At 60.8% G+C, this 22,442-nt stretch overlaps 3 protein-coding genes across 3 annotated transcripts; 2 read left to right on the top strand and 1 right to left on the bottom strand.

Moving 5' to 3' along the window:
• Positions 1–2,552: 2,552 nt before the first annotated feature.
• Positions 2,553–7,248, top strand: CHLRE_05g241750v5 (uncharacterized protein). Its single transcript, XM_001700847.2, has 10 exons — positions 2,553–3,178; positions 3,451–3,560; positions 4,115–4,181; positions 4,508–4,589; positions 4,806–4,948; positions 5,125–5,267; positions 5,757–5,796; positions 6,080–6,156; positions 6,308–6,403; positions 6,592–7,248. Exons 1-10 carry the CDS (start codon positions 2,834–2,836, stop codon positions 6,692–6,694), a joined length of 1,206 nt encoding a protein of 401 aa, XP_001700899.1. The 5' UTR covers positions 2,553–2,833; the 3' UTR covers positions 6,695–7,248.
• A 1,148-nt stretch (positions 7,249–8,396) lies between these two features.
• On the bottom strand, positions 8,397–14,052 carry CHLRE_05g241751v5 (uncharacterized protein). Its single transcript, XM_043062410.1, has 3 exons — positions 13,874–14,052; positions 10,568–13,658; positions 8,397–10,458 (listed from the first exon to the last, which is right to left on the bottom strand). The coding sequence occupies exons 2-3, from the start codon at positions 13,649–13,651 to the stop codon at positions 10,111–10,113; spliced, it is 3,432 nt and encodes a 1,143-aa protein (XP_042924737.1). The 5' UTR covers positions 13,652–13,658; positions 13,874–14,052; the 3' UTR covers positions 8,397–10,110.
• Positions 14,053–14,172: 120 nt separating this feature from the next.
• On the top strand, positions 14,173–21,035 carry CHLRE_05g241650v5 (uncharacterized protein). The gene is made up of 21 exons (XM_043062402.1): positions 14,173–14,426; positions 14,689–14,953; positions 15,100–15,207; positions 15,309–15,351; positions 15,598–15,701; positions 15,953–16,042; positions 16,242–16,347; positions 16,462–16,532; positions 16,670–17,004; positions 17,156–17,283; positions 17,446–17,495; positions 17,639–17,728; positions 17,858–17,897; positions 18,063–18,292; positions 18,426–18,578; positions 18,718–18,796; positions 19,062–19,176; positions 19,284–19,396; positions 19,633–19,823; positions 19,962–20,195; positions 20,317–21,035. Exons 1-21 carry the CDS (start codon positions 14,335–14,337, stop codon positions 20,401–20,403), a joined length of 2,724 nt encoding a protein of 907 aa, XP_042924738.1. The 5' UTR covers positions 14,173–14,334; the 3' UTR covers positions 20,404–21,035.
• Positions 21,036–22,442: the final 1,407 nt, after the last annotated feature.

Below are 22,442 nucleotides of genomic sequence, written 5' to 3' on the forward strand. Positions count from 1 at the left end.
TCCCTCCTCCCTCCTCCCTCCTCCCTCCTCCTCGCGCAGTCTCGCCATCCCGCCGTCTTCCAACTAGTAATGTCTGGAACTCCCGGCCCAGTAACACTTTTGCCACTCGGCGTTCTAAGCAGACGCGGCCGCTTGCTGCCGGGCTGCCTCCTCCGCCCGCTTTGCTTGCCGTTGCTTCTCTTCGGTATCATTTTTGGCCCTATCTAAAATAGAAAAGAAATCATCCATACGCGAAGACCAAAACTACTCGAATGATCGAACCCTGCTCGAGTGGTGCTTGAATCTCAGGTAGCGTTCAGCTTTAGTGTGCGTAAGAACAGTATGTATGTGTGCCCCCCTGGGCTGCGACTCGGCTGCCAAGTTCGGCCGCTTCAATCGAAGCTTCGCGTACCCTACCATGCCCCGACGCCAACCGTGGCACATTTGCGCGCCAGTTTTCTGCACTACTTTTTCATAGCCCGCCTGGTCCCCTGACGCAGGAATCCAGCCGCTGGCCCTGCCCAATAACCGCAACTAAGCCGCTACCTATGCGGCTAGTCCCCCCTCACACCTCACACCCTCCAAACATCTACACCGCTCTCACACACCCGTGCTAGATACCTACACCTCCCTGCCGGTTTCCGCCCACGCTGTCGGCCGTATTCCCAGCTATCTACGGGTCCTCTGGAAAGTGTGACGCATCCTGTGCGTCGTCGCGTACAGTGCGATTTCGGCCCAACGCATTGACATAGCCGAATGATCATAGCTTCCTCTATACGTGATCTTGGTCCCAGGGCGCGAGAGCGAGTGCAGCGTATGAACGAGGCCGGTAACTGCGCTTCATTGTCAGGCGCGAAAATGCGCGTAGCGATAACTTACATCGCAATTCACAGGTAGCACAGATCAGGTTGTCTGAAAGCACGCGAGCATGAAAATGTAAAGCCAACTCGCTCGATCGCAAAGACGAAAGCTTGCACGTACATGACAAGGACACGTATCCATGCATATCGCTGATGTACGCAGAAATGCACCGTTGCGAACTTTGGCGGGAGGTGCCAGCTCGGCGACGCCGACCTCGCTCCCCCCCCCCCCCACCCCACCCGTACTCTGCTTTGTTGTCCGCGGAACAGCATGGCAACGCCGCATGCCCTTGTCCTTGGCCAGAGGCTGCACGCTGCTCAATCACCCCGCACCCCCCACGCCCACCCTTACTCTGCTTTGTTCTCCGCGGGACAGCATGGCAACACTGCCTGCCCTTGTCCGCCCACTGCTCTTGAGCCCCGTCGGCCCCATGGCTGCACCACCACCCACCCCCCGCCCCCACCCCTTCCCCTGCTGTGTTGTCTGTGTGACAGGAAAGCATCGCTGCCTGCCCATATCTTGTCCAAACCAGTAGGCTCGGGTAGCTGGGCTCAGGGGCTAAGTTACGGCTTGAAGCACGTAGTCCTCCCCTGCCTAAGAGTTACCTGGGGCACTGTCTGACTGCCGCACTACTTGGGTCCAGCGCAGAGATCTTGCCAGGTTGTTTTGCCTACCATTTTATGAAAGCTTAAGGGGAACTTCCTGCTTCCGAGCACCCCCAGGCACAACTGCACCCGCCTGCTTGCAGGTGCGCTGCGCCGCTGCGACGCTGCCTCACGAGTGTGGCGTTGCGGTGTGTGTGTGTGTGTGTGTGTTTCTGGTGCTACCGTATCGCCTGGCCGGGCACCCGGAATGAGAGGAATGCGCTTCAGCAGCTCCCAGCAACTCAGCGATGGCTCGGTACAGTAATGCAGGCGTTATGCCTGCCGCGCACTCATGCCTTCACGTCGCAGACTTAGTGTCGGGGTGTGCAAGAACGCCGCGCACTTCGGGACTACCGTACGCCAACCTGCCCTTGCCCTGTCCAATGACGTCCCGCCGGCCATCGCACTGAGGCACAACGTGGCGGAAGTGCATCAGTGCACGTTTAAGGGATGCGGATGTTACAGAGGGGACAGTCCCAGCACCCGAAGACGCCGAGCCATCACATGCTATCAGGGCCCAACTTGACTCCACCAACCCCGACTTTGCTGCAAACCCTCCCGCGGGCAAAGTCCGTGTGACTCCGCGCACAGTGAGTCCTAGCCAAGCCTCAACCCGCCAGAGCCCCACCGACTCCCACCGCTGTGCCTCAACGCCACAAGCCTAGGCACAGGAGTGCCGGGAAACGCGTTTAAGCGCACCGCCGAAGAGCCCCCATGACCATATCTTCCAAGTATTCTTAGTTTCCTCGGCGTAGCTACGGGCCTACGGCCACCACCATGCGCTGTGCTGCGCCGAGCAGCGGGGCACACGTGACTCCAGCCGCCAGGCAGACGGAGGGTGGTTGCGTGCCACACTGCCACCTTACTCCGAAACCATTCTCCCCACCTGCATGCGCCGACATTTACAACCTATGATGATGTGCCTTTGTGCATGATGCATGTGTTACCGCACACCAAGCAGCAGCGCGGGACCAAAGCGACTCCTGTTCGCTGCTAATGTTGATGGCGGACCGGTGACCGTGGCACTGCCGCCTCCTGATTGATACTGTATTTCTTCTCAAAGTTCTTGGATACCTGCCACTCCGCATACCCCACCACAAGGTCGCGGTCTGAACCGCAAGCCACTGCGCTCTGAGACTCCTCGCCTACGCTGCCCTCTACCTGATTTCTTATCATCTTTATTTACATGACTTCACAAGGATGCGAAACCAATGACAAGGGTTCCTGGCCTTCAGGCGTGCAAAGTGTCGGGCGTCGCTGAGTCCCAAGCGGGCTTGCGCGCGTGTTTTCTATCGTGTTCACAATAGGAAATAGGTCCTGAACATCTCGCATACAGAGCAGGAGCCGCGATGTTGGCAAGCCTTGCGCCTCAGTGGAGCGCTGGTTTCGGCTTCGCAGCTCGGGCGTTCGCTAAAACAGCTGCATCCGCGGCAAGACAGGGAGCCATCGGCTCTGTCAGGCTTATCGACTCCTTTCACAAAGAGACGGTGGACGACATCTTCGCGCATGCGCTTAAGAAGCAGACTGGCGTTAGCCTTAAATACATGCTCGACTTTGGGCAAAATCCGATTGAGCGGCAGCTGCTGCTGTCGGCACAGTTCCTGCACAAGGAGCTGCCGGTGCGGCTAGCGCACCGCGTGGCGGAGCTGGAGAACCTGCCGTATGGGCTCAGCGCCAAGAAGCACATACTGCAGGTGAAAGAGGGGGCTGATGGGGCGTGGCAGGGGGGCCGGGGAGGCGGCAGCTAGGCGCTTGCGGGCGCGGGGGGGGGGGTGACTGGATGCGTACACGGGAGCGGCCGGGCAGGGCGGTGGCTGGATGCCAGAGGTCACACGCAAGGGGGCTCTTCGGTTTCCGCTGGCAACCGGCGAGGGGGCTGTAAAATACTCGACCGACAAGCGCCGACCAGCTCCAGTACAGACACCTGACGCGCATGTGTGCTGTTGTTCTTGTGCGGTGTGGCTAGGTGCGGGACTGGTACGTAGAGTCGTTCCGGGACCTGCGCTCCTTCCCGCACGTCAAGGACGCTGCGGACGAGCTCAAGTTCACAGAGCTGCTCAGGGGCATCTACCGCAGGTGGGTCGGCGCACGAGTGTACAGGGGGAGGGGACGTACGGAGGAGGGTGGTGCGTGTGCGGAAGGGAAGCATCGGGGCGGCACGCTGACAAGGCGGCCGATGGGAAATAAGGCTGTCAGCAGGGTGGCGGGCGGGAGAGCCGCGGGGTGGCAGGTCCATCCCTTATCACATGCTCCAGGTCGTCCGGCTGGCAGCAGATAGCCGGTGGGCTGGGTGCGTCTGGATTGCGTTTGTACGGAATGCAGCGCATGTCTGGCAACGGGGGGGCGCTCCTGACTTGCCTGGTCCCACCCTGACACGCTCCTGGCTCTCACACACACATACACACACACGCGCGTTTTCCTTGAGCTCTTTAACACACACACGCACACGCACACGCGCATGCGCACGCGCACGCACACGCACACGCACACGCACACGCGCACGCGCACGCGCACGCGCACGCGCACGCACACGCACACGCACACGCACACGCACACGCACACGCACACGCACACGCACACACACACACACACACACACACACACACACACACACACACGTCTGCCTGTAGGCACGCCAACGCGGTGCCAGTCATGGCCAAGGGCGTCAGCGAGCTGCGCGAGGAGCTGCGGTTGCAGGTGGGCCCAAGGTTTGCAGGGCAGGTAGGGCGACGGCAGCGTGCGCGCGACTGTGAGGACGAATCGGCCGACGGCGGCAGCGGGTGGCGGCGGCGTGGGCTGCGGCGGCGGCTCATCCGCGGGGCATTGTCAGGCCCAAAGTTCCGATGTCATAATTCTCCTGTGTCGTTGATAACATGGGATTCTGAATGCGGCTATTGCTTCAACCTGATGTCGTTTGCGTGTCACTTCCGGTTTCATGTGAATGATGCTAGCAATCTGCTGTACAACATCTCAGCTGCTGCCCTGCCTGGCTGGCTCCTTCCCCGCCTGACCTCCGCCCGCAGCAACGGCTGACGGAGCTGCCTGAGATCCACCAGTTCCTGGACGGCTTCTATCTCAGCCGCATTGGCATCCGCATCCTCATCGGTGAGAGAACAGGGTGGGAGAGGGGCAAGGAAAACCCTGCCGCTTTCAGGGGGCCTGGGGCCCCGCTGGTGTACAAAACCGACCATGGCATCTGGTGGATGCCGGGGACCATGCCGAGCCGTCGCTCTGTCTCTCCTTCCATACTATGGGCTCTGCTGCCTGATTCCGCGCCCTCCGCCCAGCTTGTTGACTGTGGCCTCCCACCTCCCCGCGCAGGCCAGCACATTGCGCTGCATGAGCCGTCCAAGCCCAACCACATCGGCCTCATCTGCACCAAGTGCAGTCCGGTGCTAGTGGCGCAGGACGCCATCAACGACGCACGCAGCATCTGCATGCGCGAGTACGGAGACGCGCCCGAGGTGCGCACAGCCCACCTGACCCCGGCACACACACACACCAGGCCGCCTCAGGCCGACGTGCACCAAGTCAAGTGCATGGCGAGACGGCGCTCCTTTGTGCGCCGACTGCGTGAGATAGTTGGCTTATGTGTTTACACGGCCCCCGCCTGCATGCCCCCTCACCCCACTCCTCCCAGGTGTCTGTTTACGGCAGCCCGGACTTTGTGTTCCCTTACGTGCCCAGCCACCTGCACCACATGCTGTTTGAGCTGGTCAAGAACAGTTTGAGGGCGGTGCAGGACCGGTTCGCAGACAGCGACGACGCAGCGCCGCCCATTAGGTGGGTCAGGATGGGGTTGGGGCTCGGAGGGGGAGGGACTCGGGTCAGAGCTCCAAGGCCCGGTGTTCGCGTGTGTCCGTGTGTGCGTCTGTGTGTCTGTGTGAGTGTGAAAGGGGAACGTAAACGCGTCCGGCGGTGTGTGTGTGTGGGGGGGGGGGGGCAACTTTGAACCAATCCCGTAAGGAAACAGTCGCGCTGCAAGGAGAAACTGCAGCCGCATATGCGAGCTGCGGTACATCACCATGGCGGGGGGGGGGAGATACCAGCCCAACTAAACCGAACCCAATGCAAACAGAAGCGAGTAGCTTAATTTAGTCCCAGCGAAACCATACCCAGTTGGCGGCCAGGTGCTGGTATATATTTTCAACAGCCGACATCATGAAGGTGCAAATTTGTGCGTCCTTTGCGATGGCAGGCGCGGCCTTAGTGCTGCTGGTGCTGGCTGAACCTCACCACGCGCTTGCTGTCTGTGCGCCCTCCTGAGCGCAGGCTGGTTGTGGCGGAGGGCGGTGAGGACGTGACGTTGAAGGTGGGTGAGGTCCTGGGACGCCATGGAACACGCCGGTGGTGACACCCCCTGTGTTCCTGTGCGCACCGGCGAACAGAAAGCGTTTGCGGATGCCGGGGGTGTTGTTGTGTTCTGTGTTGTACCCGAGCCCCCCCTAAGCAGCTGTTGACAAACGACGATTAGCACTCATACACCCAAAGCATAACGGCTGGAACCAATACAGTCCCGACGGCTCGGTCTGGGCGGTTTTTCCGGATAGAAGCTTAGCAGCAGCCTCCACGGTGCGCTGCTCCTGCCCGCTCAGGTGTCAGACGAAGGAGGCGGCATTCCGCGCTCGGGCCTGGCCAACATCTGGACCTACCTCTACTCCACAGCCAAAAGGCGAGTTCGGGACGGCTTGCACTGGCGGGCAGGAGGGGTGGGCCCAGACCTAGTGGCCTAGAAGTGAGCGTGACTGGACGTTCATCCTAAGTCACTCTGGTGAGCTCGCCGGCCTGACCCGATCCTCACACGCCCCCCTCCCTGCCCGCAGCCCTGTGGACCCGCGTCAGGTTGAGGACGTTGACAGCGGCCCGGTGGTGCTGGCGGGCTACGGCTACGGCCTGCCCATCAGCCGCCTGTACGCCAGGTGGGGGGGGGCGCATGCCTGGGTGACCGCAACAGTGGCCTGGGGGGGGGGGGGGAGAGGGCAGTAGAGCTGCCCGACACGAGGCAGGGGGTCGCAACACTTGGTTTGCATGTGCCTGCAGTACGGCACCCGAGCTGAACCAATGTGAAAGCAATCTGCACACTCCTCCCATTGCTACCCCCTGTCAGGTACTTTGGCGGCGACCTGCAAATCATCTCCATGGAGGGCTACGGCACTGACGCCTACCTGCACCTCAACCGCCTGGGCACCAGCCAGGAGCCGCTGCCCTAGACAGCGGCCAGGCGCAATGTACGCGAGGGTTGTGAGAAGTTTAGGCAGGTAGAGGGCAGTGATGGCAGGTGCCGTTGTGCGCGCGTTGTTGTGGCAGGGGTACGAGAGCATGTGGGTGAAGAACGTTTGCCCGAGGGGAGGGGTTACTCAACAAGTTTCCACAACGTGTGTGCGCTCACGGCGATGCGCAGGATGAGTTTTGGAGATGGGAAGATGAAATTGTAGCGCGTACTGTTGGCTTGGTTGCAATGGGCGCGGATGGTTGTGGCTCATTCAATGCGTAATTAGGAGTATGTGGCCAACATTAGGTGCATGGTTGGCCTGTGACGGCAGTGCGGTAGGGCCACATGCCGCCAGGCGATGCTGTATGCCGGGACGACGACGGCGGGCGGAGGCTAGAACGTTATCATGCACGAGATCGCCTTGGCAGGGGGAAGGACCTTGGGAGTGCAGAGCGCTGAGAAAGACACGAGTTGGACAGAGGCAAGAGCATGGGCATGGGCATGCTGCCTGAGTCTGTACTGAACCGACCCAAAAGTAACCGAAACATCCGAAACACAGGGAGTGTTCATCGGGCCTGTACATGGCGGCAGGGTTGCACAACACGCCGTACATCACAGCATGTGCCCGGCGTGGTGGCACACACAGAGTGGTCACTGAAGCACAGGACCGCAGGATTGTGATACCATCGTAAAGCAACAGGTCAGGGGCAGTTAGCTCCCTCCAGACCAGTACTCGCATCTAACGAAGGCAGGGGCGGCAGCAGAGGCTGAAGTGCCGTGGCCGCGTGGCAATAAGGTATCACGTGGTGAGGGGAAGCTGTGGCATGCGTGTGCACAGATGAAAAATAATAGACCCCCTAGGGACTCACCGACCAGCATTACAAAAGACTGCATATGCCCCGGTGGCCCCGAGGTGGCGCGGCGAGGGTGGCCGGCGACGGCACGGCGTGGCACACCTGCGCCATGCGGCTGCTTGCCTGTGCGTGTATTTCATATTACATCTATAATGTGTATCTTTGTTGCGTGTGGGGTAAGTGGCCCCGGGGCTGGTGCAATGAATTGTTTTCGCCTTTCCAGCGCGACCGACCCGCGCTTGATACCCCTACAATAAACATCGGCACCGGCACCGGCAATGGTGCCAATCGACTCGTCCTGTTGGGCTCTATCGGCCTGTGTAAATTGTGATCTGCCTGCACAAGTTTACGTGGCTGGACGCATGGCGGGCCGTGCCCGATTGTACAAACCGCCCCCGGCTATGACCGGGAGATGCGGTAGACGCTTGCAGCTTGCTTGTCCACGTCCCTGATACTGTTACGCCCGGCCCCCCCCATTCTGCGTTACACCCAATCCAGTTAAGTCCCCGCCGCAACGTTTGCCTGGTGAGCCTGAATGAGGGGCTTCCGTGGGTTACCGTACAAGTGGTCAAGGCAGCGGTTGGCCATGGTGCCTGCCTGTTGTGCTGCGAAGGGTACGTACGCTTGAGCAAATGTTGAGGCCGTGGAGCGGGACTCAGTGTCCAGGGTGGGGTTGGCGCAGCCCTGGTGCACGCCGGGTGCCATGAGGGTTTGGGCCCCACGGTTCGGGTAATCAGTGTAACGGCATGTGCGTATGGCATGTGCAGAGCAGAGGAGGTGGGCAAGGCCACATGGAGGAGGATAGTGCGGCGCTGCCTGAGGTGAGGCAGGGTGAGGCCACGCGGGTACCATTCTGGTCATTTGCTGTGTCCAAACTTTGACAGCCTGGTAGACCCCACAGGAATCACCTGTCTAGGCCACCAGCATACCCACGGCTTTGTCTCGTTGTGAAGACAAAGAGTGATAATGGTCTAAGCGCTGTCTTTTGACGACGGTGCACATGATGTGCAAGACGCAACTGACAATCCAGTTCCAGGCGACGAGGGGCCCGTGCGGCTCGGTTAGTCTCGTTGCAGGTATTAGGAATGCACACTTCCAATCCTGTAACACACACAGAACTGTGTCAGCACGGTACAGGGTGCACATATCTTTCATTTCTCTGAACATATCAAGTCCTGTAACGCTTTATCAAGAAGTCCGATACACACTTGCTGGGCTCCTTTTCGGAAAGTTAGAATCTGACACAGCTCAAGCCACTCCCGCCACACCATAGCTACACGTAATGGCTCCAACCTTGGGTCCAACCAAATAAATTCGCCGCTGTCTCGCAAGCCCTGGCATTATGGGGCTGCACTGCTCAATGCTGAGACCTGCTCCCTTCTTGCCCACACGTTGCAGTATCAAGGGATTTGGTGTTGGGACCGGCGCCCAGCAGACAGGGCAGGTCCTTGAGGGTAAACTTGAGGGTAGCTTGACTTCATGCCTGGGGCCCCCCAGACCCACGGCGAGGTGTCAACGCAGGTACACCGGGCACGTAGTCCGGCGACGCCCACGCCGACGCCCCATACGGGTAGCCCCACAGCGCACACACCAGAGGCACACCGCTCCCACCACCCACGAGCAAATTAAGGCGAGGGGGGCGGGGAGCCCACATCATCAGGCAACACTAGCAGCACACAGTCACCCGCACCCCGCGAGAGGAACGGATGGTGCGCAGGCACCGTGGCCCAGGCTTTCGGGCGGAGGCCGAGGCTGACATACGATTGCAGCCGGCCCCAGAAGTCAGCAATAACGGACACACTGATGCGCATGACTTCCGCAGACGTCAGAGCCCGACGCACACGCAAGCCAGTCATAATCACCTGCTGCCGGCCCGAGTCAAGGGCAGACAGCGCAGCCAAACACACTGCATCCCACACCGGCGGCGCCAGCCCAGCAGGCGGCTGCACCAGCCAAAGGTCAGCACGCGAGAAACAGTCATCAGCCGTGTCAGGAGGGGAGCCCATTGACATTGCCATAGCCATGTTCTCCCGCAACGCCCGTGCAACAACACAGTCCCAAAAGTAATGCCGGCGGTCCCCATCACACATTTCCAGAGTGCCGGCAAAAACATAAATCACTGCAAAAACGCCTACCTACATGCAAACTACAGGAAACACTGCAATCCCAGCACAACACCCTGCCTCATGCTCCAAGTTCACACATGTATGACCAGTGCATCATCCCAATTTATGGTCCTTACCGGCAGGGGCATGCACCAGTCTGTCATCCTGCACGTAGCGCAATCTTGCCTTTGGTAACTGGTGTCCTGATGAACCCACGATACGACAGCTACCGTATACAGCACCCAAGTCCAGTGCAGGGATGCCCGGTTGCTTACGACACGTCCAAAATCTTGTTCTTAACGTATATAGTCTTTATCGTAGATGATTATCTGTCTCGCCTGAGCTAGTACTGTTTCCAACCAGCTAACCCAGTTCAGTTGCGCAGCTTTACCTACGCAGGAGTGGGTGCAGCCTTGCTACAACTGGCCGTGACTCGGAGAGCTCGTGCTATCAAGCTACACACCATGGCGGAACAACGCACCATCCTCTTTCCGGTCGACCATCGCCTGCTGCCCAACCTCCACTTCACTGTCGCTGCCGCCGCCATCCTCGTCCTCATCAGTGCTGCCCTCATCAGAGTCGTTCGCTACATCATCGCTGCCCCCTGCTGCGCCTTCGGCAGCCTTGCCAGGCGATGTGCCAGCGCAGCCGCCGAACCCCTGTTGGCCCTGCTCCTGTGCCGCCATGGCCGCCACCAGCAGCTTCGTGCGGGCTGACTCCGACAGCGCCAGCAGGGCGTTCAGCGCGTAGACCTCCACACGCCGCCGTTCCTTGGCTGCCGCTTGCCGACTGCGTTCGTCGGCCTGCATTTGCAGTTGACGTACGAGGTTGGCATACAGTTTGGAACTTACAGCAACGCGCACGCGCAGTTGCCACGAAAGCACAGGCACCCAGCACGACACCGGGACCTACGTGCCGTTGGCGCCGTGCCACCTCCTCAGCCTCTGCAGCCTTGGCCTTGTCCTTTTGCGCCCGGGCATACGCCTCAAGCCGCTCCTGCGCCTTGCGGACCTGCTCCTCGGGGTCCGCAGACGCAGCCGAGACCGCTGCGACCCTGCTGTCGGTCAACTGCTGCGTGTGGAATAAGCTCGTCCGCGCGGGGCTCGCCTGCCTGCTGCTGCGTCGGCTGGCAGGCGTGCCTGCTGCAACACCTTTTGGCTTGTTTGCCGCATTTCCGCTCACAAGGAACAGCCTGTCGCCCCCATCCACAACGGCAGTTGCGCCGACTGCAGACCCAGCGCTTGCACCGTTGCCGAATTTGGCCGCCGTGAAGCCAGCCGGAGCCGTCTCACGCAGGTTGAGCTGCGCGGCATACTCGGCGCCGCTCTTGAGCTGCGACACAACCCGGCTGGCTGGCCCAACTGCTGCGGGCGGTGCCGAGTGGTGCGCAGCAGGGCCCTGATGCAGCAGCGGCGGCGGGTGACCGAGCGGTGACAGATGTGATGGCGGCCGCGGTCCGAGTGGCGGTGAGAATGGGGCTACCAGTTCCGCTGCCTGGGCGCCGCAGGCACTTGCGGCACCCTCGACCTCTGCGTTGCCCCACTGAGTACCAGTGGGGCACAGGGCATGTGAGACGCCCGCGCGCGCTGCACTGGGCGACAGGGGTTCCAGAGAGGGCCGCCGGGGGTGGGAGTGCGTCACACCTCCTGCTGCCGCGGCTGCTGTGGCCGCAGGGCTATATGGCGTTGAATTGCACGCGCCGCAAGGTGAAGATGACTGCAGCACCGCAAGCCGTGCATGTGCTGCACATGAGGGGCTATCAGGGTGCAGCGGCGCGCCACCCAGGTGGCTGCCGGATGCCCGGCTGGCCGCACTGGGGCCCAACATGTACTGCGGCGCCGAGGGTAGGTCCAGCAGCCTGCCAGACGTACGCACGTGCAGGGAGGGCAAGAGCGGTGTGGTGGGCTTGGAACTTAATGCTGCAGCCGGGTCAGTCCCTACCGGCACAGCGCCACCAAGCTGGTATGGCTGCGCATCCTCGCCCCACATAGCAGAGGCGTCCACTACTGCCTTGATGCTGTCGTTGTTGCCAACACTGCTGCTGTGCCGACACTGGGCGGCAGCGCCGGCTGCCTCGTGTAGCGCAGCTGTCGCACTCTCAGCCACGACAGCCGGCACGTCGCGAGAACTGGGCTTGGGCAGCGGTGGGCGGCTGGCATGGCTGAGGCCGTGCACATCCACCTGGCCGGAGCGTGAGACCTCGCTTGTGCCATGCCCAGTGAGCGCACCGCTGCCAGCGGCCCAGCCATCGTCCTCTGGCAGGCTCGGTGAGCAGCGCAAAGGCGTAGAGCCGCAGCCGCTGCTGGAGCGAGCCAGTGGCCCAGGCAGAGGTCCAGCTGCAGTGCCGCTGGGGATGAGCGCATTGCCACTGCGGCTGCGACTGGTGCCGCCGCCACCAGTGACTGCGGCCCTCGGGGAAGCGGGGTAGGACGCCAGTCCAGGCGAACCCACGACTGTGGCGGGTCGGCCGTTCCTGCTGGTGCTGCTGGTGCCGGACATGAAGCGGCGGGGTGTGCTGTTGCCTCGGTTGCCACTGGCGCTGGCGGTGCTGCTCCGCCGCTTGCTGGAGCGGCGCTTCCGAGGCGTGCTGGTGCGAGGCATGTCCCCGGCCCCAAGTTCCTCCGCATGCGCCGCTACTGGGAGATCCAGGGGCGGCACCATTCCGCCCCCGCCTCGTGCCCCGCTGTTGCGGTCCGCCAGCTCTGCCGCTGCATGGCCACCGACCAACGCCACTTGTGCAGCGGCTGCTGTAGGGGCAGCAGCATCACCAGCGCTTGGATCGAGCTGTAGACTATGCGCTGCGTCTGAGTGCACGTCCTCTGTCGCATTATGCCCGCCTTCACCTGCTACTGGCAAGGCGGCAGCTTGAGGGTCAGTGGCCACGCCTGAGCTCGCTGTCCAAAAAGCCAGCTGACCCGGTTGCAAGTCACCCCCTCTCGCCGGCAGGTCATCAACGATCCCGCACCCTTCAGTCGCTGCGGATGGAAGGCCCGTCACCTCATGTCCCACGGCCCCGTCCCTTGCAAGGCAAGCAGCGGCAACCTCCACACCAGGCTGGCTGACGGTCGTGCATGTATCTGCATCCGACGCTCCCACTTCGAGTGCGGACATGGATGTTGCTGCCACTGCTGTCACCCACGAACCGGATTCTACGCCTGCTGCATTATGTGATACCGGCACCACTGTGGTCGCTGCCGGTGCGGACGCCGGGTTCGCTCCCTGGGCAGCTGGACCGCCACGGGTCGAGACCGGTATTCCGCTGCCGTGTATGACGTGTCCATGAGGTCCCACGACATTTTGCCCGCCGGACAACGGCCGCATATGCTGCTGGCGGGAGGAAGGCTGCTGTGTACCGGCCGCAGAAGCAGTGTTGAAGCTGCCGCCACTGCCGCAAGTCAGCGGCGCTGCCATGCCTGCGGTGCTTTGGCCCACCGAGCTGGTGTAAGTCATGAGGGCCCCGCCACCGCTAGCCCCACCTCCGCTTATGCTGGTGTTGCTGTGTGTGCTGGCCACACTGCTGGCGGTGCTGGAGGCCCAGGGCGAGGCAGCCGCGCCAGTGTAGCTGCTAAAGCCCGAGGAGCTGCGGCGCAGCGGATGATGCTGGCCAGACGGCCCCCTACCCCCCGCCTGACTGGATGCGGCCACCATGGCGGCGGCCGCCAGCGCCAGTGTGTTTCCCGGGAAGCCGCTGGGCGCTGCAGTGGGCGGCATGTCCCGGAACAGGCCAGAGGTGCGGCCGGCCGCGGGGCCCCACATGCCCGGACCTGACCCGGGGGCGGTGCCGTTGGAACCAGCGGCTCGCAAGCCGCCTGCTTGTGCGGGCCAGCCCTGCAGCCCAGAGCTGGTAGCAGCCCACAATGGCCTAGCGCTGTGAGGAAGGCCGCCTCCAGCACCGCCTTGGGAAGCGGGATTGGGCGCCCGATAACCCGCGATCACCAGCAAGGGGGCCTCCGCGTGTACGGGCTCTGGCCCTTCATTTCTGGCACGCCCTATCATCCCGGGCCTGTATACAACACAGTATATATAGTGTGAGCACATGACGGTCAGGAAGCCGCCAGGAATGATGCGCGCGCGGGGGAAGCGGTATAGGGGGTGCAGCGAAGCGTCGCTCAGCTAAGGTCAACCCGGTCATCCTTCCTGGGACGACTGGCCAAGGCCGCGGCTCACTGACGCAGGGAGTGTGTGACCACAACGAGCATTCCCACTTCAGCAACCTACCGCACTGATGCGCCATGTCCTTTGCCTTGGACTTCACGCGACATGTCAAAGTCCTTGCCGCGGGTCCTTCCTAATCATGAGTTATTCTGTCGCCAAACAAATGAGCGCTACAAGCTTTCTCCGTCGCTTCATGTCGAGCGCGTAGGGCAAACTAGGAATGGCCCTAGCACACATCATTGTTCAATAATGCAAGTGAGCTTCAAGAGTGTACACATATAAGGTTGTATGGTGATATGCGTGAACAAAGGCGAGTGAGAGGCAACATGTCACGCGACTTGCATGTGCCACGCAACCATTATGATAAACGACAATACACGCCAAGCTTCTGCTTTCTGCTTTCTCGATATTGCTACACTTATTGCATATTGCCATTGTAGCAGGGCGAGCTGCTGCAGCGCGCAAAACGTGAAATCCCCACAACTGCTATCCTGGTGAACGCGTTGCACCTAGCGCGCGCATTTATGAGCCTATTCTGCCGGCAACTCAGTCAAAGGTGCCAAGTCACTCGTGATCTGGTGCTTGGTGGCTTCAGGCAGAGCCAAGTCCTTCCTAGGTGCGCCCGCGGAGGGGAGGTGCCTTGTGGGGTGCCAGCGTGTCGCCTGTGCCGACACGCGCGGACACCAGCGGATCTGTGACGGCGGGCAATGCGAAGAAAGGGTTTCGTTGATAATGGATCAGGATTTCCGGAGTTACCCCATGTTTGGAACCGCGGCAGACAAAGCAGGCACTAACAGATGGTTGGTGGTCAGATGTGCAGCCGTGGCTGTGCCTACCGCAATGGGCTTGACATCAATGCCTTGTCCTAAACTGCTTAGGTTACACCGGGTGAGGATGACTGCCAGCACATCCACCAGCACCCCGCCCGCCACAGCGGCCCCTGCGGCCGGCAGCGGGCCAAAGCCTGGTGGCTCGGCAGCGACAACAGTGCCAGGGGGGACAGCTGTCGCTGCCTCGGCCCCTCTGCCCGAGCTGCCCGCTGGTGTGGAGGCCGAGGCGGCACTACTGGCAGCTTTCAGCGAGGCGCCCACAGTCAGCAAGGCGGTGGTGCGCTCGGCGTCATCTAGCGGCGTGGTGCTGACGGTGAGCACGGCTGCGCGCCGGTGTACGGTAGACGGTCCGATCTATGGGTGCCTTTCAACAAATGTAGAAATATGCTGGAATATGTTATACCCTGCGAACGAGTAACGGTCTCACTGAATCTCACGGATATCACGTACAATGTGCAGGCCACAGTGCAGCAGAGGAACCTCCCTAACAACTCCCAGCGCCGCTACAACATTATGGCGGTGCTGCCGGGAGGCGGAGTGGGGCCGGCCGTGGTGGGGCTCCCACAGGTGGGGTCTGCGCAGCTCTTGCGTTTAAATCGTGCGGTGGGCTGCAGCATGTTGCCATGCGGTACTTGATTGGTGGATGATGCTTTTGTGGCGTGCCGCAGGAGCTGAATGCAGACACTCAACTTGTTAGTGTTTCACCTTCAGGTGGGCACAAAGTCCAGCATGACAGTGCAGGGCTACATTACTGCATCGTATCTAGTCATATGTAGCATCATGGGCAGGGGCCGGCTGAACACATGAACGCGAGTACGTGAACCTGCTGACATCCGGCCATCCCTTCCTCCCTCCGCAATCACCATGGCCTACGTACGAGTTCTTACTGCTGCCTAGGCCTCCACCGTTCCTCCGCTCGCGCGCTAAGAGAGTTCTGGGTATGTTTGTCGTGTGCAGGCAGCCAGCAGCTGGTGGCGGTCAAGGGGCCGAACGACGCCACCAGTGTGATGCTGCAGCTGTGGCGGGGTGCCCGGGTTGTGATTGAGCTGGCGGTGCCCAAGGTAGGGGCGGCCACTAGTCACAGCTGTGCACCGTTGGTTGCGGATTGCGCTTTTCAAGGATGGCTTCCGAGGGACTCGGGGGCCTATCATGGACATCGGTCTGTCGATTGGGGCTGCTTTGAAGTGGGCGGGAACCGTGTGGGCTGTGTGTGCTGGTAGGGCGTGCTCAATATGTAGGCTTGGATTGCCAAGCGTCTGAGCTACGAGGTCGCACGAAACTGCACGTGGCGCCCGCTTGACCCCATGCTCAGGCGCTGCATGGGCCGCTGGTCAACGACGGCTACTTCGCCAGCGGGGCGGCCTGGTCGGCGGACGAGACCGCGGTGGTGTACACGGCTGAGGTGTGGAGCGGGACCTGTTTTCAGACGATAGGATCGGTTGAACATCCCTTGCTAGCTTAACGCGCTAGTCATTGATTGGATACGAAAAGCATGAAGCGCTGAACAAACGTGTCAGGGGATGCAAGTGGTTGCCGGCGTCACACCGGCAACTGGCCGACACTGCGAAGCGTGTACGCTTTATCCCTCATTGCTCACACAGACGCCGGCTCCGGAGCGCACCCCCGCCTGGTGCGGCCCGGACTCACTCAAGGACGCAGCTGGGCCGCGCAGCTGGCGAGGCGTCGGAGTTGCAAACGAGGACTGGGGTAGGTTTGGTCACTCGTCCCTGATGTCACTATGCGAGCCTCAGCCGCGTGCTTCTGGGGGAATGTGTCTGCTGCTGACTACCGCCTGCTGCCCGCCTGTGCTCCGTTTCCCAGGCGAGCTCAACACCGGCAAGCGGCCGCCTGCGCCCTACGTGCTGGACCTGACACGCCGCGAGGTTGTCAAGGTCAGCCAGGGCGCGGTGGGGGATGGGGGGTGGGGCCGGGGCTGGGCACAGGGCGGCGTGCTGCAGCCAAACACCCAGGGATGCTCTAAATGATGTGGTCTGCATTACATCACGTTATATTTCATGAGCTGTTGTAGGTGCCGGGCCTGCCCGAGGAGCACTCCATCGGCCAGCCCACATGGTGCCCGCCCACACCGCCCGCGACCGCCACCGCCACTTCTACCTCAGCCAAGCTGAGCCCGGGCACTGACGGCATTGCAGCCAAGTCCAGCTCCGTATCCGCAGCCACCACCTCCAGCAGCACGGGCGGCGGGATCAACGGACTGGTGGTGGTGGCGTGGCCGCACGCCGCGCCCCCGTCATTCCCCCGCCTGGCGGCGGCCACCTCAGCGCCCCGCAAGTTGGGTGTGGTGTTCTGCTACAACCGCAGTGCCCATATGTACCACGTCCGCGTGTCGCGCGGGGCAGACGGGTGAGCTGACATGTTCGTGGTTTTGATAATGTGCATATATGAAGGACATCGGACGAGACGAATGCGTCTCTACCCCGGCATTGGCTGTGGTTGCTAGTACTCGTCCTCTGGACCTTGGTTGATCTCTTCCAACTGCTCGCGAGTCATGCAGGTCGCTGCAGTTCGGCAGCTCGCCCGCCGCCCGCCTGGTGCCCGACCTGGAGAGCTGCCTGAGCCCCACCTTCAGCCCGGCGGGTGACACGCTGGTGTTCGTGTCGCACTCGGAGGCAGTCAGCACCGGTGAGGGCTGGGGGTGGGGGCATGGCGCCATGGCGGACCGTTCTGTGTGTGAGGCGTGTCCAGAGAACACGGGCCAGTGCCGGATCTGCTTCATTTTGATGCCATCGAGGAGATTGCCCGCAACGTCTTGTACCCCCCTACACCTGTGTTCACGTGCGGCAGGCACGCACGGTGCCACTGCTCGCCTGTATCGCCTGGACTGGTCGGCCCAGGTGAGGCTCGTCCCCGTCAGGATTGGCCAGGCTTCCGTGTCCTGTTGCATTGTGTGGTGACCTTTGGTTGTCCCTGACGGGGAACGCTGTGTCAGTGCAAGGTTTGTAAGCGGTGACAACCATGCCTTTGCATACGGCTGCAGACCGGCAGCGTGGCCAGCTCCGGCAGCAATGAGGGGCTGCGGCTGCTGGTGGATGTGGTGCAGCGGCCGCAGTCCGCCAACAGCTTCCCGGTGAGTGGAGGCCACGGAGGGTGCTTCGGATGACAGTGCTTGTGTGCGCACGGACTTTCATCTGTAATCTGTATGCAGCCGTTGCGTCTCGTGCTTGGCTAATAGTAATGCCACTGGTCTTAAACCCAGGGGCTCTACACTGCAAACATTCCGGACGATGGCTTTGTGGGTAAGCTGGCTCAATGCATTAAGCGCCACAGGTCAACTATTTGGGCGTTGCACTCCAAGGTCGAGGCTTTAGCTTGTTGTAAGGCCTTGTGTCCGGCCTGTTACCAGATGGAAATACCTACCCACTACCATGGCCGCCCTGTATGCCTGGGTGCTACATTCACAGGCCCCCACACTCTACTGCTCACCACTCAGTGGGGCGCGGTCACCTCCATCGTGGCGATTGACACGGAGCAGGCCGGCAATGCGGCCAAGGCACCCGTCGCGCTCACACCGGTGGACACATCCGCGCCAGGCGCTGCAAGTTGGTCGCTACTGGGAGTGTCCGGGGGCATGGCGGTGGCGGCGCGCGCTGCGCCGGACTCGCCCACGGACATCTACGTCGCCCAGCTGCCTGTGAGTGCGAGTATGTCTAGAAGCTGTCAATCATATTCTAGGCTGCCTGTGATGCCAGTGCTCTGAATGCCTGTATGATTCTGAACGTCTGAGACAGCGACGGCTGTGCACATGTGCCCTCGTCCGTCTGCAGGCTGACCCGACAGCCCTGACTGCCGCTGGGTCCGGGCCCCTAGAGTGGCGCCCGCTGGAGTTGGGCACACCAGGGCTATCTGGGGCCGCAGCAGGGTGCCGGGCAGAGCTGCCGCCGACTGTGCAGGAGGCGCTGGAGGGTCTGGAGTACAAGGTGAGCTGCCGCTGCCACTGCTGCTGGGTGTCAAGGAAGTACCGCTGCGCGTTAAGGGCGCTAGTGCCGATGCGGCTGCCCTTTATAGTGTCTGTCAATGCGCGTGATAGCTATCATCATCGGACTTCTCTCCATGCAGGTGCTGCGCGTCGTGCCACGTGTGGGTGGCAACCGTGACCCATTTGATTGCCTGATCTGGATGCCACGGCAGCGCACTGGTAAGTTGCCGTGAACCAGCAAAGCCTTTGTCTGCAAGCGCAAAGGTGTTACAGTGCCCTCCACGGGTGCGACATGCCCCCACGGTACTAGGGCCATCCGTGGCTCTCGCCAGTCCGCATGAGCCTGCCCGACTTCCGCGGCAAGAGATTTGCTGAAGTAGCTTTCTGCACCGAAGAATGTTTGTGAAAATTGTGAGTTGTGGTGAGTAGATGTTACAAACACATTATTAAGTAACTGTGTGGTGCTGTTCCGACCTCCCTCCAGGCCCCCTGCCCGCCGTGGTCGCCCCGCATGGCGGCCCCCACACGGCCGTGACTCTGGGCTGGTACCCCGCCTACGCCTACCTGGTGGCACTGGGATATGCGGTGGTGGTGCCCAAGTGAGTGTGGGTCGAGGGGACATATGCACATGTCTGACTCTGTATTGCCTAGATGGGAGAAGGACTGCTACAACTTTCCATGTCCCTACCCATACCAAACTGCACAGCTACCGTGGGAGCACGGGCTATGGCCAGGCCGCTCTGGCTTCACTGCCGGGGGCCATTGGCCGGAACGATGTGGATGACTGCGTGGCGTCGGTGGAGGCAGCCGTGGCCGAGGGTGAGTGCAACAGCCTGCAATGGGGATGAGACCGCGCGCAGGCCTGGCTTTGGGCAAGAGCCACTAGGTAGAGCGCCTCTACAAGCAGCACACCCTTCTGTAAAACGCTGGACGCAATCTCCGCACTGGTTACACCTGCACAGTTCAATATTTATGTTGTAAATGTCTTGCCAAGTACGTCAAGCCCACTACCTTACAAGTGCAACACATCCTCCGCATGTGTTCTGTTGCTGCAGGCCTGGTGGACAAGTCACGTGTGTCAGTCGTGGGCGGCTCGCACGGCGGCTTCCTCACTGCCCACCTGCTGGGCCAGCACCCAGCCGCCTTCCGGTCGGGCGTGATGCGCAACCCGGTCACCAACATCTCGGCCATGATTGCGGCCAGCGACATCCCCGACTGGTGCTATGTGGAGGCGCTAGGCAGCGAGGTGCGGCTGTGCACAAGATTGCATGTGTAGAAGGAAATAAGTGTGTGAACGCCAGGTTGCCGTGGGCATAGTGAACACACAAGACTTGGTAGGCTCAATGTGCCCGCCTCCGTGCCACGCTACCTCTGTGCGGTGCAGGCGGGCCGCCAGCGCTGCGGCCCAGTGCCCTCTCCCGAGGACCTGGCAGCAATGTACGCGGCCTCACCAGTGGTGTACGTGGACGCCGTCAAGGCGCCCGTTTTCATGATGCTGGGTGCCAAGGACCGCCGGGTGCCACCGCCGGACGGGCTGCAGTACCTGTCCGCGCTGAGGGGCCGTGATGTTGCGGCACATGGCGCACCGCCGGAGTCTCGGCTAATTGTGTTCCCAGAGGTAAGGGTGGAGGTGGTAGTATTGCAAGTGCCAGGGCAAGGCAACAACACAATCCTCACTCATTCCTGTAAATGTGCTTGTCAACTACTTAGTATTCTTTGCACACGTTCACCCCAAACAGGACTCGCATGGGCTTGACAAGCCGCAGACAGAGTTTGAGCAGTGGATCAACGTGGTGTGGTGGCTGAAGCGCTTCTCTACTGCCTGAAGTCGTACCAGACGCCAACGGGCATCATGAAGGTTTCCCATCTACCTGCAAGAGGGCATAGTGATGTACAAAGGCAGTATGTGCATGGGCCAACCATGGGTTGGGTGCTAAGGCAGTTCGCTCAGTTGTACTGTACTGTACGCATAGGTGAAGGCAGGAAGTGTGGTTGCTTTCACCCCAAGCATCTACAGCCCAACCGATGGAACATGTGGACGGTGTGTTTATCAGAAGCCGTACACGTGTATGGTGAAGTCACTCAATCCGTCATTGGTTCTGGAATCCCCTGGTGTGATAAGTGTTTGGTCATTGCAAGACCACATTTATGTTAGGGCGGAAACTGTGCAAGGTCCCAACACAGTTGCACAGTATGGTGCAAGTATGCTTGCAGTGCCACACTAGGTAACTGTATAGGGCAGGCCGGCAGGGCATTGATGCAAGGACTTCTGCAGGAGCACATTGGGGGGCGGGTGTCTAGCCTTTCTACTCCAGCATTGATCAGGACTTGCAATCATCCAGGGGTAGGTGGCAGCCACTAGCAAGAAGGGCATGAGCCACATTCTTGCCCACGGTAACCATGCTCAGCCCACAAAGGGAGAACGCAACCCCAGAAACGCTCAATCTACTTCTGACGGCCTGAACTGGGCCCAGTTGCTTGCTCCTCCAGGCCTGCTCGGCGCGCGCAGCCAAGGCGGCAGAGACCCTGGGCAATGAGGGCTGCTCGGCGTGCACAGTGGGGGGTGGGAGAAGTGAATGACCGTGGTCGCTGACCACACTCCGCGCCAGGGTGGTGGCTGCGGCAAGTGCGCCGCCACCCTAACCTTCTGCCGGGGCCTGTGCCAGCGGTGCTACAGGCGGGAGTGGCGCATGGCCAAGCGCGGGCAATGATTTGGTCGGGTTCAGCCAATGCAGCAACGCTCTGGATCACCTCTGCACGCTTGAGAGTAACAGCTGCGTATAGAGAGCTGTGGCGTGTATTGAAATTGCAACCGTGAGCATAGTTATAATTGATATCGATGGCATTCTCACGCGCTGGCACGAAAGCCGGTGGGCTGTTTTGGATTCGCGCAGCAAACACTAATTGCATTGTGGGGTTTGGCACGCTTTCCCTCCCCTCCCCCACGCCCCTCCCCTTCCGCGCAAACTACAATTTATGCGGAGGCTTCAGAACTGGTTGATAATACTTAATGCTTAATTCTTAATGCGACCACCAGAAATTGGAGAGGCTCTGCAGCCTTCGCGATCTCACTACGACCAGCCCAGCCAGCCAGCCGGCCAGCCAGCCAGCCAGCTGGCCTCCATTCAGTACTTCAGCAAGCAGTCAGTTATGTCTATAACTACTGGTCAATCCTGTATTGCACACACATAAATGGGGCACTGGCCGGTGACCAACGTTTGTAGCCTGCAGTTGGCACCACCCACCCCACTCCCAGCCGCCGGCCCCAACCCCTCCTCTCCCACACATTCCCACTACCACTTACTACCTCACATACATTTCGTTCTCTTGCCTCCACTTATACCCAATGTCATATACCCTCCCAGGCACAGCTGTCTCCCCTCACCCCCTGGACTATCTCAACCCTGGCTATGGGTGTCCAAGACACATTTTCCCTTGCTCCCCCATGCACATAGAATACTGTTGCCTTTTTCGCTCGCGTGCCTTTCCGCTCACACCGTTTGCCCTTTCCCTTTTTGCACATGCGAACGTCCCGCCCTGGCGCTGGTCTCCTCCTCGGCGCCCGGGCTCCCTTGATGTCTTCTAGGTGGGTATTCAACGTGTGCCTAGTCTGCATTGCTAGTTAAAACGTGCGTGCGTGTGTTTGAGCCTGGGTGGCAATTTCGAAGGCGGCTACCGTCAGCACCGCCCACACGCGCAAGACTGAAGAGCTCATCGCCTTCTTTCTACTGGTTTGTGGGATGTTTCGCTGGGAACCTGGGAACTCGGTGCAATTCGGGAATGGGGACCATTGTCGCGTGCCACTCTGTTGTCAAGCATCGACCACGCTCTCCTCCTCGCTCTATTGCATTGGGTTTGGTTTAGT

This window comes from Chlamydomonas reinhardtii, chromosome 5 (genome assembly GCF_000002595.2).
Source record: "Chlamydomonas reinhardtii strain CC-503 cw92 mt+ chromosome 5, whole genome shotgun sequence".
Classification (NCBI taxonomy): domain Eukaryota; kingdom Viridiplantae; phylum Chlorophyta; class Chlorophyceae; order Chlamydomonadales; family Chlamydomonadaceae; genus Chlamydomonas; species Chlamydomonas reinhardtii.

What these genes read in the sequence shown, in the direction of transcription:
- CHLRE_05g241750v5 (XM_001700847.2), top strand. Translation starts at nt 2,834, where the DNA reads ATGTTGGCAAGCCTTGCGCCTCAGTGGAGCGCTGGTTTCGGCTTCGCA. An exon ending in CCAAGAAGCACATACTGCAG is followed by an intron (nt 3,179 to 3,450) that starts GTGAAAGAGGGG and finishes CGGTGTGGCTAG; the next exon opens with GTGCGGGACTGGTACGTAGA. An exon ending in GTGAGGACGTGACGTTGAAG is followed by an intron (nt 5,797 to 6,079) that starts GTGGGTGAGGTC and finishes CTGCCCGCTCAG; the next exon opens with GTGTCAGACGAAGGAGGCGG.
- CHLRE_05g241751v5 (XM_043062410.1), bottom strand. Translation starts at nt 13,651, where the DNA reads ATGATAGGGCGTGCCAGAAATGAAGGGCCAGAGCCCGTACACGCGGAG. An exon ending in TGGCACGGCGCCAACGGCAC is followed by an intron (nt 10,459 to 10,567) that starts GTAGGTCCCGGT and finishes CTGCAAATGCAG; the next exon opens with GCCGACGAACGCAGTCGGCA.
- CHLRE_05g241650v5 (XM_043062402.1), top strand. Translation starts at nt 14,335, where the DNA reads ATGAGCCTATTCTGCCGGCAACTCAGTCAAAGGTGCCAAGTCACTCGT. An exon ending in CAGAGCCAAGTCCTTCCTAG is followed by an intron (nt 14,427 to 14,688) that starts GTGCGCCCGCGG and finishes TAAACTGCTTAG; the next exon opens with GTTACACCGGGTGAGGATGA. An exon ending in GGAGGCAGCCGTGGCCGAGG is followed by an intron (nt 19,397 to 19,632) that starts GTGAGTGCAACA and finishes CTGTTGCTGCAG; the next exon opens with GCCTGGTGGACAAGTCACGT.